Below are 12,332 nucleotides of genomic sequence, written 5' to 3'. Positions count from 1 at the left end.
TAATGGTGCCTTCACAAATGTGTAAGTTACCAATGCCTTGGGCACTAATACACCCCCATACCATCACAGATGCAATTTATTTGTTTTAAACTATTGTAGTGGCGTTCTGTACAAAAAATGCATTTTAATTTAGTGTTGTTTTGATATGTGATCTTAGTGACATCATGCACAAAAGTGCACTAATATTTTTTTTTTAAATGTCTGACAATCTTGCACTTTCTGTTTTGAAATTACATGAATGTTTGTGCCACTGCTTAATAACTGTTTGATAAATACAGTTTTGGTATATTTACTTAGTTGTGATTTCCCTCGCTGCATGAAAGTTTAAAATTAGCATATATTAATGAAGTATGAACAAGAATATTTTAATGTAGACTCGTAGAATCATCATACTGGTGTGATTATAAGTATCCAGTGTTAATTCAAGACTAAGGCAGAATGTCAAGATATATATTGTGTATCGTGATATAGCCTAAAAATATTGAGATATTAATAAAAGGCCATATTGCCCAGCCCTACAGTTCACTACACAAAATTACAAAACCACACTACTTAACAGTGCTTTTTAAGCAATTTCAGTCATGCAGCAATAGATCCAGTATAAGTTAAAAGCTATAGTATTTCAAAACATGATTACAATCGTGAGACATAATATCTACTGGTCAAAAGCAATATACTGTATACATGAAACAGGACGTTTGTTACTGCACTCGTGTTTCCAAAATAACATATGTTGCTATTCCTCATCTACTGACTACTTTCATCTTCTTTACAGCCTCACGACTTAACCTAGACTATAATGCATTCCAAACGCGACCTCTCTTGAATCATTCAAAACAATTAAATATTTCATTTTTCATCGCTTCACATGCAGGCTATCTTAGCCTAGCTAAGCCTATCTTCGCTACCTCTGAAATCATCACCACTCTGTAGGCGCACTCGGTCTGCTAGCTTGGTCAGCTCTAAGCAGCCAGCTGACCACGGTGCACCAGAGAGAGGCCCAGTTAGCGGTTTTGTACAGAGATCTAAAAAAAAAACCCCCAAAAAAACACTTTGGCTAGAAAAGTACAAGAATTCCGCTAAATAGCAGACATCTGGGATGCCTGACACTCAATAAACCTAAGAATTCACAGCTGAATCTAATTAATTGACGTGAACTGTAACCAACGTAGCCGAACAGGCCACTTCGTAAACCAGATATTCAGTCGCATCGGCTTACCGTTAACAAAACTAGTTGTGAGTGGAATTACGATACAGCCGCCACATTTCTACACAAATTTTGTTGTGAACGAGGCCGAACCCGGATACGCTAAATCCATATGGGATTTTTGTTTTTTAAGACCACAAATAAATAAGGAAATGGGAAACGCAGACGTGCGTGTGGGAAGCGCTCTCGCAGCAAGGAAGAGCTACAATAGCTTGGAGGCACAAGACATGAAAGTAAAATTACCATAATTATTCTGATTAATATTTGAAATCAATTAATTGAGCAGCCCTTCTGAAAACATTGCCTTCACAGCTAAAAAAGCTTTATGACAGCAATAGTCTTCCACATTCGAGGGTTCCATTGTTACAATACAAATACAACTGTTAGATCAGAGGTTTAAACACATTGAAAGTTATCAGAATATCAACATGAATGATTTGTGATAAACAGTAACATAGTACAATATGTTGTACTTGTGCAATGACAATCCATTCAACCTGTTTTGCTCATATGTGACTTACCGTTGTCTCCCCACAGCCTGAACAAAGAATTTCCAGGACGAGCTTTGACGGCAGCGACCACCATCTTATCCACATCCTACAAAAAAGGCCAAAGACGAAACTATTAACCACCCAAAAGTAACCCATGTCATTTACGTAACTACCATTTTAGAGTAATACACTTACTTCTTTTGTTAGGACTCTCTTTTGCAGTTTTCCTGAGGAAAGATGATCACAAACATTTACATATTAAAATTAGATCATAATAAATATTGGAAAAGCTCTATTGCAGTTACAAATAATATGAAAAATATATCTTCTAGTGATTTTCCCCCCAAACAGACATCAGTGGATATTTAACCACCACAGTACCTCACCAGATGGTGCTGTGGTAAATAAAAAGTTGTTTTATGCTTATGCGTTTTACACATTTAGAACAGAAGAGAGACTTATTGAGATATATATATATATACATATATATGTATATATATATACAATATATGTATATGTATATATATATACACATACATATATATATACATATATATATATATACATATATATATATATATATATATACACATACATACATACATACATACATACATATATATATATTATATACACAACATACATACATACATACATACATATATATATATATATATATATATATATATATATATATATATATATATATATATATATATATATATATATATATATATCCATCCATCCATTTCCTACCGCTTATTCCCTTTTGGGTCGCGCTGGCGCCTATCTCAGCTACAATCGGGCGGAAGGCGGGGTACACCCTGGACAAGTCACCACCTCATCGCAGGGCCAACACAGATAGACAGACAACATTCACACTCACATTCACACACTCGGGTCAATTTAGTGTTGCCAATTACATCAATCTATCCCCACCCAGGACTGCAGGACCTTCGTATTGTGAGGCAGACGCACTAACCCCTCGCCACCGTGAAGCCCATATATATATATATATTTATATATATATATATATATATATATATATATATATATTTGATTCAATAATCGATTCTTGGGTCACGATTTGATAATATATCGATTTTTCCGATTCAACGCGATTCTCGATTCAAAAACGATATTTTTTCGATTTAAAACGATTCTGTATTCATTCAATACATAGGATTTCAGCAGGACCTACCCAGTCTGCTGACATGCAAGCAGAGTAGTAGATTTGTAAAAAAAAAAGCTTTTATAATTACAAAGGACAATGTTTTATCAACTGATGGCAATAATGTAAATTTGTTTTAACTCTTAAACGAACCAAAATTATGACTTATTCTATCTTTGTGAAAACATTGGACACAGTGTGTTGTCAAGCTTATGAGATGCGATGCAAGTGTAAGCCACTGTGACACTATTGTTTAAATTTTTTATAAATGTCTAATGATAATGTAAATGAGGGATTTGTAATCACTGCTATGCTGAAATTATAACTAATATTGATACTGTTGTTGATTATATTCATTTGGTTTCACTACTTTTGGTTTGTTCTGTGTCCCGTTTGTGTCTCCTTTCAATTGCTCTATTTATTGCAGTTCTGAATGTTGCTGGGTCAAGTTTGTTTTGGAATTGGATCGCATTGTTATGGTATTGCTGTGTAGTGGTTTGTTCGATTGATGATAATTTTTTTTTTTTTTTTTAATCGATTTAAAAAAAAAAAAAAGAGAACCAATTCTGAATCGCACAACGTATTCGATTCGATTCGTATTGATTTTTCCCCACACCCCTAATATATATATATATATATGTATGTAATATATATATATATATATATATATATATATATATATATATATACATACATACATACAACTTATACACACTTTTTTTTGATCAGTTGTTTTTTTCTTGATTGGAAATGACATAGGACTCTCAGAAAATAACACAATGTACAAAAGGTGTCATTGGAAACAAATATTTCTTATGTTTTTTTTTTACATTTGAACTAATGCTGTAAAATGATTATTATTTTAAATCACATTATACACCTTTGCAGTTAATTAGATGCATAATTTAAATTGACTTAAAAATATATATATAATATTTGAAACATATGCAATTTTATTTTCAGAATGTCATACACTAACTTTTAAATTTTTTTTTCCAGAGCATGTCTTTTATTTGTTCAAAAAGGTTTTTTTTTTTTATGTAAAGGTAGTGTCATGGTGTATTTTGAAGTGAAATTTGCCATCTGGCACACCAAATGGAGTATCCTCACTCATCTTCCCACGGACATATGCATTGACCTGATCACTGACCGTATAAATCCGCCTTTCAGGTAACCTTTCGCAGTTAAGGTAACTTGTGGACTTAATCTGTGTTTATACATGATGATTAATGCAATAGGGTTTAGTGATTAATAGCATGAGTTTAGGGCTGCAACAACTAATCGACTAAATCGATTAAAATCGATTATAAAAATAGTTGGCGAATTATTTAGTCATCGATTCGTTGGATGTATGCAATGCACGGAGGCTTTTTAAAACAAATTTTATTTTAATTTTTTTCACCTAAACCTTTATTATAAACTGGAACATTTACAAACAGCTGAAAAACAATAATCAAAATAAGTACAAAAACAGTACAAAACAGCGCCAGGGCTGCGCTGAGGCTTCGTCTCATGAGGTGGCAGGCAGTCAGCCAGCCAATGATGTGTCATGTGCAGCTCACGTGACCACGCCGTCTCCTTTGTGGAAACATTCGAAATATGGCAGAGGGAAACAGTACGGATAGTTCAGCGGAGAAACATCTCGAGGTTATTGCTTCAATTGATAAAAGTGTACGACATAAGTTGTCCAAAGTGTCGGAACACTTTACTTTAAAGACTTCAGAGAAGACATTCAGCATGGACGTCGCGTGGTATGGAAGGACAACATTGCTTCGGTAGCACCTGAAGAAGATGAAGGGAAGAACTCACGGTACGTAAATTTTTTTAAGTCGATAGTCCGAGTATATTGATCCGTTGTGTCCGTCTTTGTGTGTTTTCAATCTTTTGTTAACGAGGAGATTTTTTCTGGAAGCGCAGCAGCAACTGTTGTGTATTAACTTTCAGAGTGTTAGGAACTTTTTTGATAGTGCTGTGACTTTATTTTCTGTGTTGTTATGAGTGGCAACAGGCATTCATTCATAAGTTCAGCTTTTTTTGTGAGAAACTTTAACGTTATGTCTTTGTTGCAACACGGGGCTGATAATGTGTCTCCTGCACATTTGACTCCGTTTTCAGAGAGAAAACGCACGTACAATATCTCAAGTTGGTTTCATAATGGATCAATAAAGCTATATAAATCTATTTAGACTTGAGTGACGCTTTAGTATAACTAAACGTTATGAAGGTGCTGGAATATTTCATGCTATGATTCAGAGGTAGCCTTAAGTGAATCTTTTATTATTCACAACAGAAACGTGTACTATATCGGATCCAGTTTTGATCTGATGAGTGACATTTCTGTGTTGTTATTGGTGTATTCTGCAACTCCAATGTCCATTTATTTAATTTAGCTTTTTTTTTTAATGTGGAGGCGTATTTGTCTTTTACGTCAGAAATTATTAATTAAATCAACTGAGTATGTATTGAGTTACATGTAAATGATGCTACTGTGTACGTTCATAATATGGTTTCTCTCATTTCAGAAATAAACTAGGCAGCATTGACTGATGCTATCCTGAATATGTTGCTAACTGACATTAAGCGATTATCAATGGTGGAGGATGAAGGTTTTAGACAAATGATTCACGTCCTCAACCCTGGTTACACTCTTCCCTCGGGGAACCATTTTACCAAACTGTTGGAGAGGACGTACGAGCGGACATTCCATGCAGTTGCAGACTGACATAAAAGCCACCCAGAGCAAAATTGCTCTCACTACTGATGTGTGGACAAGTGTAGCCTACCTTGGCAATACATGCCACTACATTGGAGAGGAATGGAACATGAAGTCAATCTGCCTTACGACCATGCCACTAGAGGAAAGACATTTCAGCATCCAACATTGCAGAATGGTTGTAATAGGTAGTAGTCAGGTTTGAAATTCCCCTAAGCAAAATTATTGCTATTGTGCAGGACAATGGTGCACTTTATAAAAAAAAAAAATTGTAACACTTGCCTTGTATTATTTGGCAAGTCGAAAGGACATGGTGCCAGAACAATTTCCCTTGTGGATCATTAAAGATTGTCTAAGTCTATGCTGTTTTTTAAAATAAATTATTGGAAAAGATAGAAATGTAGTTTGTCTCTTTCATCCGATTATTAATCGATTAATCGAAGTAATAATCGACAGACTAATCGATTATCAAATTAATGTAGCCCTACATGAGTTTAAGCATTAACTTAGACAGCCCTAATTTCAACCAAAACTCATGGTGCCAGGGTAAATAATAATGTTGAGCTTGACTGTATATTAAGGTGGTGTGGATAAATGATTATATATAGTGTACAATACAACAGCATTAGGTAGCCACTAGGACTGCAAATCTTTGGGTGTCCCACAATTCGATTCAATATCGATTTTTGGGGTCACAATTCGATATCGATTTTGTTCAAATTCATCGCGATTCTCAAATCAAACACGATACTTTTCCGATTCAAAACGATTCTGCATTCATTCAATATATAGGATTTCAGCAGGATCTACCCCAAAGCAGAGAAGTAGCTTACAAAAAAATAAGCATTTAGGGACGGCGTGGCACAGTGGAAAGGTGGCCGTGCGCAACCCGAGGGTCCCTAGTTCAATCCCCACCTAGTACCAACCGCCTCACGTCTGTTGTGTCCTGAGCAAGACACTTAACCCTTGCTCCTGATGGGTGCTGGTTAGCGCCTTGCATGGCAGCTCCCTCCATCAGTGTGTGAATAGGTAAATGTGGAAGTAGTGTCAAAGCGCTTTGAGTACCTTGAAGGTAGAAAAGCGCTATACAAGTACAAGCCATTTATCATTTATTTACATTATTTATTTATAATTGTAAAGGACAGTGTTTTATCAACTGATTGCAATAATGTAAATTTGTTTTAACTAATAAACAAACCAAAAATATGACTTATTTTATCTTTGTGAAAACATTGGACACAGTGTGTTGTCAAGCTTATGAGATGCGATGAAAGTGTAAGCCACTGTGACACTATTGTTCTTTTTTTTATTTTTATAAATGTCTAATGATAATGTCAATGAGGGATTTTTAATCACTGCAATGCTGAAATTATAACTAATATTGATACTGTTGTTGATAGGATTCATTTTTGTTTCACTACTTTTGGTTTGTTCTATATCCTGTTTGTGTCTCCTCTCAACTGCTCTGTTTATTTCAGTTCTGAGTGTTGCTGGGTCAGGTTTGGTCTTGGATTTGGATTGCATTGTTATGGTATTGCTGTGTATTGGTTTGTTGGATTGATAAAAAATAAAAAAATAAAATAATTTAAAAAAAAATTACAAATTTAAAAAAAAAAAAAAAAAAATCCTATTTTTTATGAATGAGAATCGATTCTGAATCGCACAACGTGAGAGTCGCGATTCGTATTCGAATCGATTTTTTCCCACACCCATAGTAGCTCCCATATCTTGCATGCCGTCATTAAACAGTAAGTACAAAAAATACAATGCTTACGATCAACATTCTCCAACATCACGGAGAAGAGGAAGTCTCTCGGTGTCATGTAGGGCTCGTCTTTGTAAGCAACTGAGGCAAACTGGGTAAAACGCCTTTTTCTGGCTGACATTTGGGGAGCAGCAGCCTCCTGAAACAGCACAAGATGTTTAAGCATAATTTCAACTTCCATGTACCTCCTGGAACTTATGAAAACGCATAGTAATTGTTGGCTGGGACCATTTTAGGCCTCTAGGGTGCAATCTATCACATTGGTGTTGCACAGGGAATTTGAAAAGTTACTGCGTTGGAACATTCTTCTTTGAGAGGATGGCTTACTCTGACATTGAACAGGCTTGTCTAATCTAGACTAGGGCTGGGTCGATTAAACAATATCAATAAATGTAGCGATACACAAGTAATCGATATCAATAAATAATGTGTTGAGCAAAATGTTCGATATATATTTATTTATATATATATATATATATATATATATATATATATATATTATATATATATTATATATATATATATATATATATATATATATATATATATATATATATATATATATATATATATATATATATATTATATATATATTATATATATATGGTATAGATTTTGGTCGATAAAACCGAAAACAATGAAGCATGGTTGGTTGCATTAACAAAGGCACTCGCGGTCTGGTAAGAAGAGAAACTAAAACCTAGGGCAGCAGAGAGCGAAAAAATTGTTCATAAAACAGGAAAAGTCACTTCAACAGTATGGCAGTATTTTGGACTTTTTCAAACGTACTTAAGAAAACAACAGGTAAGAACTTAAGTGCAGGACTGTATATATACAAAAAATATAATCAAGGAAACTAAATATAACAATTTTGCTACTTTGAAATAATAATTTGGTCCAATTAGGGATGAAACGGTAAACAGTATAATGAGAAACCGCGATATAATTCCGGACCGTAAGTAATAACATAAAATTTTTTAATCATCGAAAAATCGTAATTTATTAATGTATTTTTTGCGACACTGCTCACTTCCTGGAAAAGCAGCAGCTGCAGGGCTTTCACAAATGGCAAATGCGCACTAGCGCTGTTTGCAATGGCGGAAAACAAAATATGGACCTTGCTCTTGAGATGTTGCCCTACCAGTAAACGGACAACATCTGAAGTCTGAACTTATTTTGGATTGGTAAAGCATGCTGAGGGTAAAATAATTTAGGATAGTCAGCCCATCACCAGAAAATGCAGGAAAAAAGTCCCTGCGAAAGGAGGCAACACTTCCCACATCACCACCATCCTCAACAATATGTCGAGTGCAAAGTAGTTGAATGCATGATGGAAAATGTTTAAAAACTAACACGTCATTGTTGGTCTGTCAAACCTTCTTATAGTTGCACTTAAGTGTTACATAAAGCTACTTGTTATTGGTCGCTATCGGTGGGAACGAGTAGTGTGTGCACACGACACATACTATAGCAGGGCAAAATGTACTTCGATTTATTGTTTTGTGCGGTTAATGACTGCTTCTACTATATGTTACTTTTAAGACTTAGTGTTACAAACAAATCTTCGCAGAAACACTGCAACATGTTTTGTTTTTACGGACCCTGAAACCAGTGAAGTTGGCACATTGTGCAAATCGAAAATAAAAACAGAATACAATTATTTGCAAATCCTTTTCAACTTATATTCAATTGAATACACTGCAAAGACAAGATAATTAATGTTGGAACTGATAAACTTGAATTTTTGGGAAGTGAGGAGACCAATATTTGAAGCTTTTCAGGTGGAATTCTTTCCCATCTTTGCTTGATGTACAGCTTAAGTTGTTTAACAGTCCAGGGTCTCTGTTGTTGTATTTTACACTTCATAATGCGCCACACAGTTTCCATGGGAGACGGGTCTGGACTACAGGCAGGCCAATCTAGTACTAACATTATTTTACTACGAAGCCACGCTATTGTAACACGCGCAGAATGTGGCTTGGCATTTTCTTGCTGAAATAAGCAGGGGCGTCCGTGGAAAAGAAGTTGCTTGGTTGGCAACATATGTTGCGTCAAAACCTGTATGTACCTTTCAGCATTAATGGTGCCTTCACAGATGTGTAAGTTACCCATGCCTTGGGCACTAATACACCCCCATACCATCACAGATGCTGGCTTTTGAACTTTGCGCCTATAACAGTCCAGATGGTTCTTTTCCTCTTTGGTCCGGAGGACACGACATCCACAGTTTCCCCCAAAAATTTGAAATGTGGACTCGTCAGACCACAGAACACTTTTCCACTTTGCATCAGTCCATTTTAGCAGAGCTCGGGCTGAGCAAAGCCGGCGGTGTTTCTGGGTATCGTTGATAAATGGCTTTCGCTTTGCAGAGTAGAGTTTTTACAGATATAGCGACAGACTGTAGTTACGGACAGTGGTTTTCTGATGTGTTCCTGAGCCCATGTGGTGATATCCTATAGAGATTGATGTCGGTTTTTGATACAGTGCCGTCTGAGGGATCGAAGGTCACCGTCATTAAATGTTGGTTTCCGGCCATGCCGCTTACGTGGAGTGATTTCTCCAGAATCTCTGAACCTTTTGATGATATTATATTGAAATCCCTAAATTTCTTGCAATTGCACTTGGAGAAACGTTGTTCTTAAACTGTTTTGATTATTTGCCTACGCAGTTGTGGACAAAGGGATGTACCTCGCCCCATCCTTTCTTGTGAAAGACAGCATTTTTTTGGGAAGCTGTTTTTTTACCCAATCATGGCACCCACCTGTTCCCAATTAGCCTGTTCACCTGTGGGATGTTCCAAACAAGTGTTTGATCAACATTCCTCAACTTTATCAATATTTTTGCCACTTGTGCCAGCTTTTTTGAAACATGTTTCAGGCATCAAAATCCAAGTTAGCTAAAATTAGCACAAAAAAAATTACGTTTACCAGTTTGAATGTTAAGTATCTTGTCTTTGCAGTCTATTCAATTGAATATAGGTTGAAAAGGATTTGTAAATTAGTGTATTCTGTTTTTATTTACGATTTACACAACATTCCAACTTCACTGCTTTTGTACAACTGTAACATTAGGGTTTGTGTGTCAGTCAGATGATTATAATAATAATTAGCAGGCAATACATATAATAATACATTTTTGCTTTCCCCCTATTTGCAGAGTGGGCGTGCAGCGGACAAGTTTGATGCCCCAGTTACAGTACATCATCAACTACCAACATCACAAATACACTTTTCTTTAACCTCAATTAACTTTGATTTGTGATCATCTTCTTTGGAATAATATACTAGCTTTGTGTTTTAACAACTTGCACTTTATTAAACATGTTATTGAACAGCTATTAGGAATACTACTGGTTATTTACATTGCGTTCATGTAGAAATATATCATCATTAGTCTCAACTTAACTGGCTAATAAAGATTCTTGATTGTGTAACTAAGTGAACAGGAGTGCATTATAGATGGTGACAACCATCGTCGATAACGCCCTGTAAAACTTTTGCATTAGTATTTAACACAATAACATGCATACATCACTTGACATTTCAAACAGCCGTGTTAATTAATACAATAATTTTGTCTTTCTTGGTAGTCAAAGAAGGAAATAAAATGTTTTTAATACTCACTTTTTGCTCTTCCGCTTGAGCTACGACGATAGGCAAACTTGTGCGGTTTACATTAAATGGGTAATAATAACAAATGACTCCAGCCCCAACAATTGTGCCTCCAATGGCCGGTCCGACAGCTCGGTGCCATGTTAAACCTTTTAGAGACCTTGAACCCCGGACAGTGTTCCGAAACACGTTCGCTACTCTTCCAAGGCAAGCCATTTTCTCATCGATTGCTGAGCTACAAGTACAGACTAGGGAGTTGCGACAGTATCATAAACCACGCCCCCGTGTGGCGGAAGACCTGTCTTTAAGCGTGTTGCTATTGGTGCTTGGCGAAGCGGAAAACCAGATCACGTGACGTGTAACCCCCTACACCAGTGGTTCTCAACCTTTTTTCATTGATGTACCCCCTGTGAACATTTTTTTAATTCAAGTACCCCCTAATAAGAGCAAAGCATTTTTGGTTGAAAAAGAAAAAAGAGATAAAGAAGTAAAATACAGTTTCTGATTTATTAAATTGTATAACAGTGCAAACTATTGCTCATTTGTAGTGGTCTTTTTTTAACTATTCGGAAAAAATATAAACAAATAACTAAAAACTTCAAAAATAAACAAGTGATTCAATTATAAATAAAGATTTCTACACATAGAAGTATTCATCAACTTAAAGTGCCCTCTTTGGGGTTTGTAATAGAGATCAATCTGGATTCATGAACTTAATTCTAAACATTTCTTCACAAAAAAAAATAAGTATTTAATATCAATATTTATGGAACATGTCCACAAAAAATCTAGCTGTCAACACTGAATATTGCATTGATGTCTTTTTTTCACAGTTTATGAACTTACATTCACATTTTGTTGATGTATTATTCAATAAATATATTTATAAAGGATTTTTGAATTGTTGCTATTTTTAGAATATTAAAAAAAAAATCTCACGTACCCCTTGCCATACCTTCAAGTACCCCCAGGGGTACACGTACCCCCATCTGAGAACCACTGCCATACATTATACAAACAATCAAAAGACTTGTAAATCCAATATGTAGTCAATAAACTAAAGGAAAATAAAACAATAATAAAGTACGCACATTACTACAAGACATTATTTTGTATTGTACATAGTAATTATTATATACTGTATATATGATGTAGACATAAAATTATATATCTGTATATATAATATACTGTACATATATTATGTAAATAATACGTACATATGTTTTATTTTACATCGCTATATTTAGTCTATTTATACCTGCATTGTCCCATCCTTACACTTTCCATCATTGTAACAGATCGATAATGTGTGGAACAATTTCCCTTGTGGATCATTAAAGTTTGTCTAAGTCTAAGTCTAAAGGAAACCGTTAC

At 35.2% G+C, this 12,332-nt stretch overlaps 1 protein-coding gene and 1 long non-coding RNA gene across 4 annotated transcripts in view; one reads left to right on the top strand and one right to left on the bottom strand.

Moving 5' to 3' along the window:
- The window catches only part of micu2 (mitochondrial calcium uptake 2), a 29,070-nt gene that overhangs the window by 10,876 nt on the left and 5,862 nt on the right, over positions 1 to 12,332 (bottom strand). Inside the window, exons 1-4 of one of the 3 annotated variants that reach the window (XM_061898058.1) lie at positions 10,971 to 11,228; positions 7,357 to 7,486; positions 1,894 to 1,925; positions 1,729 to 1,804 (exon numbers count right to left, since the gene is read on the bottom strand). In XM_061898058.1, the coding sequence (XP_061754042.1) occupies positions 1,729 to 1,804; positions 1,894 to 1,925; positions 7,357 to 7,486; positions 10,971 to 11,174 (442 nt within the window). In that variant the 5' untranslated portion in view covers positions 11,175 to 11,228. Of the gene's footprint in view, positions 1 to 1,728; positions 1,805 to 1,893; positions 1,926 to 7,356; positions 7,487 to 10,970; positions 11,229 to 12,332 lie in introns of those variants that run through there. The other 2 variants (XM_061898059.1, XM_061898060.1) reach the window with 2 other exon arrangements.
- Positions 1,543 to 11,149, top strand: LOC133551393 (uncharacterized). Its single transcript, XR_009806489.1, has 2 exons — positions 1,543 to 1,845; positions 10,504 to 11,149. It is a non-coding gene; the product is annotated as an uncharacterized LOC133551393 (long non-coding RNA).

This window comes from Nerophis ophidion, linkage group LG04 (assembly GCF_033978795.1).
Source record: "Nerophis ophidion isolate RoL-2023_Sa linkage group LG04, RoL_Noph_v1.0, whole genome shotgun sequence".
Lineage (NCBI taxonomy): Eukaryota > Metazoa > Chordata > Actinopteri > Syngnathiformes > Syngnathidae > Nerophis > Nerophis ophidion.
The sequence above is the reverse complement of the archived record's forward strand: the minus strand, read 5'-3'. Positions and strand labels throughout refer to the sequence as shown.